At 48.1% G+C, this 3,848-nt stretch overlaps 1 protein-coding gene across 1 annotated transcript; it reads right to left on the bottom strand.

Annotated features, from left to right (window-relative positions):
- Positions 1 to 510: 510 nt before the first annotated feature.
- Positions 511 to 2,324, bottom strand: LOC108098016 (glucose transporter type 3). Its single transcript, XM_017200667.2, has one exon. The coding sequence runs from the start codon at positions 2,200 to 2,202 to the stop codon at positions 553 to 555; it is 1,650 nt and encodes a 549-aa protein (XP_017056156.2). The 5' UTR covers positions 2,203 to 2,324; the 3' UTR covers positions 511 to 552.
- Positions 2,325 to 3,848: the final 1,524 nt, after the last annotated feature.

Below are 3,848 nucleotides of genomic sequence, written 5' to 3'. Positions count from 1 at the left end.
TTCATAAATGTGCCAGCACCGCCAATGAATTTACAGTGTAAAACATAACTTTTAATTACGCGAGCAAGGAAAAGTGCGCAAAAACAGAAAATGTCGCCACACAAGTTGCATAAATAAATGCTTAATAATGCTTGAGACATTGTAGTTTCAAGGAAGCGAGGAAGCACTGCCGTTTTATTCAAGCAGGTTCATTGAATAAAATTTTCTGAATGGGTTTTAGTAATGATTTAGTTGGGAAGACATTGTAAATAACAACTGAGATTACAAAGTTGCACTTTTAGCTTGAAGAAAAATAAGCGAAGCCTTAAATTTGAAGTTTCTAATAAATTAAAATACTTCCCACTTAAATGCAACTTTACCTTTTTCTTGTTTTATTAAAAGTAAGCCATAATTGAAGTACTGTGAGTAATATTCCTTTGTTTTAACTTTGGTATCACACTTTGGAATATTCTCACTTTAATGCTACATTACCTTTTTAATTATTTTATAAAAGCTAAAACACATGGCCCATTTACTTAATAACCTTTATGTAACACTTGAATTTATTTGAGATCACAATGAGGTGTCGCTGCTGGACGTGAAGGTGACGGCCGTGGGACGGTTCATGATGCCACCCAGCCGTTCCTGGATCTTCTCCGACGAGAGTAGCTTGGTTTCGGGGATGTAGACCATGCAGAAGAGCAGGCTCATCAGGGCGATGATGGCGAAGAGCATGAAGAGGTACGGCTGGCACTTCATCTCGTGGCCGGAGTACCAGCAGAGGACGAACACGGCGGTCAGCCAGTTGCAGGTGAGGATGAGGGAGCAGCCCACCGGTCGCATGTACCGCACAATGAGCTCCACATTCAGGACCCAGAAGAGCGTGCCCAAACCCACCATGTGGGCGCCCATGAAGAGCGCGATGCAGACGAGGGCGGTCCAGGAGAGCACGGGGAAGTCCGAGGACATCCAGATCTTGAAGTACAGTCCCAGGAAGGCGGACACGAAGAAGATCACCACCGTGGACAATATGAGCAGTGGCCGGCGACCCAGGCGATCCACGAGGAGAAAGCAGGCGAGGCAACCAAGGGCCACCGCCAGGCAGACAACGGATAAGTAAATGTGATGGATCCGGAGGCAGTTCATCAACTGTTGGCCAAAGAATATAAAGATGAGGGCGCCACAGAGCTTCTGGAACACGGCGAGCGCCAAGCACCGCGCGAGACTCCTTCGTATCTTCTTGAACTTGAAGCCTCGCAGCGGTCCTTGCCGCGCGTCCTGTTCACTGTAGGTTTCGTGCCCCGCCAGGTGGTCGATCTCCCTCCGCGGGTTGTACTTCTTGCCCCGCAGCCAGCGGAGCGTCTCCTCCGCCTCACCAATTTTGCCCCTGTCCACGTAGTAGCCCGGTGTCTCCGGCATGAGAATCTGCAGGAACAGCAGGGGGAGCAGTGCCAAAGTCACAACGTGGAAGATCCACATCTCCACGAAGACCGACATGGCGAAGCTGTAGAAGACGCCGCAGATGCAGGCGCCCTGATAGAGCACCACCATGGCGCCGCGTTTCTTGGCGGTGCTGATCTCGGCCAGGTAGATGGGCACCACCACGGAGTGGGCTCCCCCGCACATCCCCAGGATGAAGCGGCCCAGGTACAGCATGGTTACGCTCTGCGCGAAGACGATGATGAACCAGCCGAGGGTGTTGGGCACCGCCTGGATGAGGATGGTGCGCTTGCAGCCGCAGCTCCTGGCCATCAGGCCCACGGGAATGCACCAGAGCGCCGCTCCGAGGGTCAGCATATTGCAGACCGCACTCCACTCGCCCGGAGAAGTGTGAAACTTGTAGAAGCTCCGGTCCATAACCGACTTCTCCGTCGCTGCTGTCCAACCCACTGCGATCCCGAAGAGGAAGGATCCTATGTTGCTGTAGAAGGTCGCCTTGTAGAGGCCGCAATTGCGAGTCTTCTGCTTTTTCTGGTGCTTTGCAATCGGGAGTGCTGGTGGCGGTTCGGGGGGGTTTTTTCCCCCTCGATCCTGTGGGTTGCGGTGGCTCAGGTTCAGGCGGTGGTTCGGGGACTTTCTGTTTTTTTCCCTCGATCCTGTGGGTTGTGGTGGCTCTGGTTCAGGTGGTGGTTCGGGGGGTTTCTGTTTTTTCCATCTCGATCCTGTGGGCTCTGGTTCAGCTGGCACTGGCTCTGGTTCTGGTGCCTTTTTCCCCCCAGCCATCACTCCGCGGTTTTTAGTACCTAAATTAAAGAACAAAAAAATATATGTTCCAGTGTGATATGTTTTTGGGGCCCCAGATGTCAAATTTTGAATTAAACTATTTTGATTTAAGATAGGAAACAATTTTTAAGAATTCATGATGTTCCTTAAAAAAATTTAAGCATTTTCAAATTTTTTACTACCTACTTTGATTTACTTTATAAGGAGATTTACTTCTTTCATTAATTTTAATTAAATCTGTTTGATTCAATTCAAAGTTAAAATGTTAATATCTATTAGAAGTACCGAACTTTTTTGACATTCTTTTTTTGATACTTATATTTTTTTTTTCTTGATACAATACTTTTATATATTCTTTTATAACAAGTGCTGAATATCCAAAGTGCGTTCGATGGCATTACCCGCACATTAAACTCACTAATATGTACGCCCAGTAATTATACAACCTCATTATGTTATAGCCGGCAGAAATAGACGAGGCCCAAAGGAAGGGAAGGAGGTGGTTGTGGACCAGCGATTTACAATATTGCATTTCCAAATCCCCCGCTCCATCGAAATAATCCGGAAAGGGACGCCGAGTTGGCAATAAACTGGCATCTGCAAATATTTGTGTGCTCCCGCCACACATGCACATTTTCCAGAGCTCGCAGTCCGGAGTCCGGAGTCCGGAGCTTGGGGTACTTTATTCCGGAGATTTCGCATCCGGAGCGGTGTTTTGAATTTGTACGGGTATCTCTCTGTACGGTTGTACTTCTGGCAAAGTGCAGATATTTATGCGTATTTGATAGCACTAATGGGCCATTAAATGCGTACGCAAATACAAATACTCACACGTACCCGTTTCTGTGTGTGTGTGTGAGTGTGAGGGGGTGTGGCAGGGGGGTTAGCATGTGTGTGGGTGCCAGGATGAAAATGTACCTAAGCGAATCTAAATGGCATCGGGGGCACCGAACATGCAAAATCATGTACTCGTAAATCTCCTTAATGCCAGCGGCCTCCGGACAAACTGAGACACCCGGGAAATGGCAGGAAAAGCCGGGAAAAGCGGAGGAGCAGGTGGTGCGGAGGGGGAGGGGGCTGCGGGGGTGGTTGGGAGCACAGTTGGGCGTTGTGGGGTTAAGCAGTTCCACATATCGCATGTACACGCATGGTGGAACTGCCGGTTTTACCCCCGAGAAAAAGTCGCAAAGGGGAGGGAGATTTTCCGTAATGGAACTCGATATATGTGTGTATACATATATACCCTATGTGTGTGTGTGTGTGGGCGTAAGGTGCTTTCGAATACGTATTACGTAACTAACGAAAATTAACGTTAATAGCCCTGAGTATCAAAATAATGGCACTCGCCTGTTGGTTGCCTGTTGGGTTTTGGTGTATCCTTCCCCCAGAACCCGAAATAAATTTCAAAAACTCATTCCGGACTTGGGAAGAACGTGAAAATATTGTTACGACCTCTTCGGCTGCTGTGGGTTCGCTTGGTGTGCGAATTTTCGGGGGAAGGCACCTTCCTTTTCCTTATGGAACGTTTCCCATCGAACTAAATTAGATTTTAGTCGCAGAATTACGATGCTCTAGTGGTTAATTGAGAAAAGTGAAGCAGCGATTTTTAATGATGTTGTGATTGCGGGTAAAGGGAGCTGGTGTGG

This window comes from Drosophila ficusphila, unplaced genomic scaffold (genome assembly GCF_018152265.1).
Source record: "Drosophila ficusphila isolate 14025-0441.05 unplaced genomic scaffold, ASM1815226v1 contig_791, whole genome shotgun sequence".
Classification (NCBI taxonomy): domain Eukaryota; kingdom Metazoa; phylum Arthropoda; class Insecta; order Diptera; family Drosophilidae; genus Drosophila; species Drosophila ficusphila.
The sequence above is the reverse complement of the archived record's forward strand: the minus strand, read 5'-3'. Positions and strand labels throughout refer to the sequence as shown.

Coding starts and splice junctions, on each gene's coding strand:
- LOC108098016 (XM_017200667.2), bottom strand. CDS start 2,202: ATGGCTGGGGGGAAAAAGGCACCAGAACCAGAGCCAGTGCCAGCTGAA.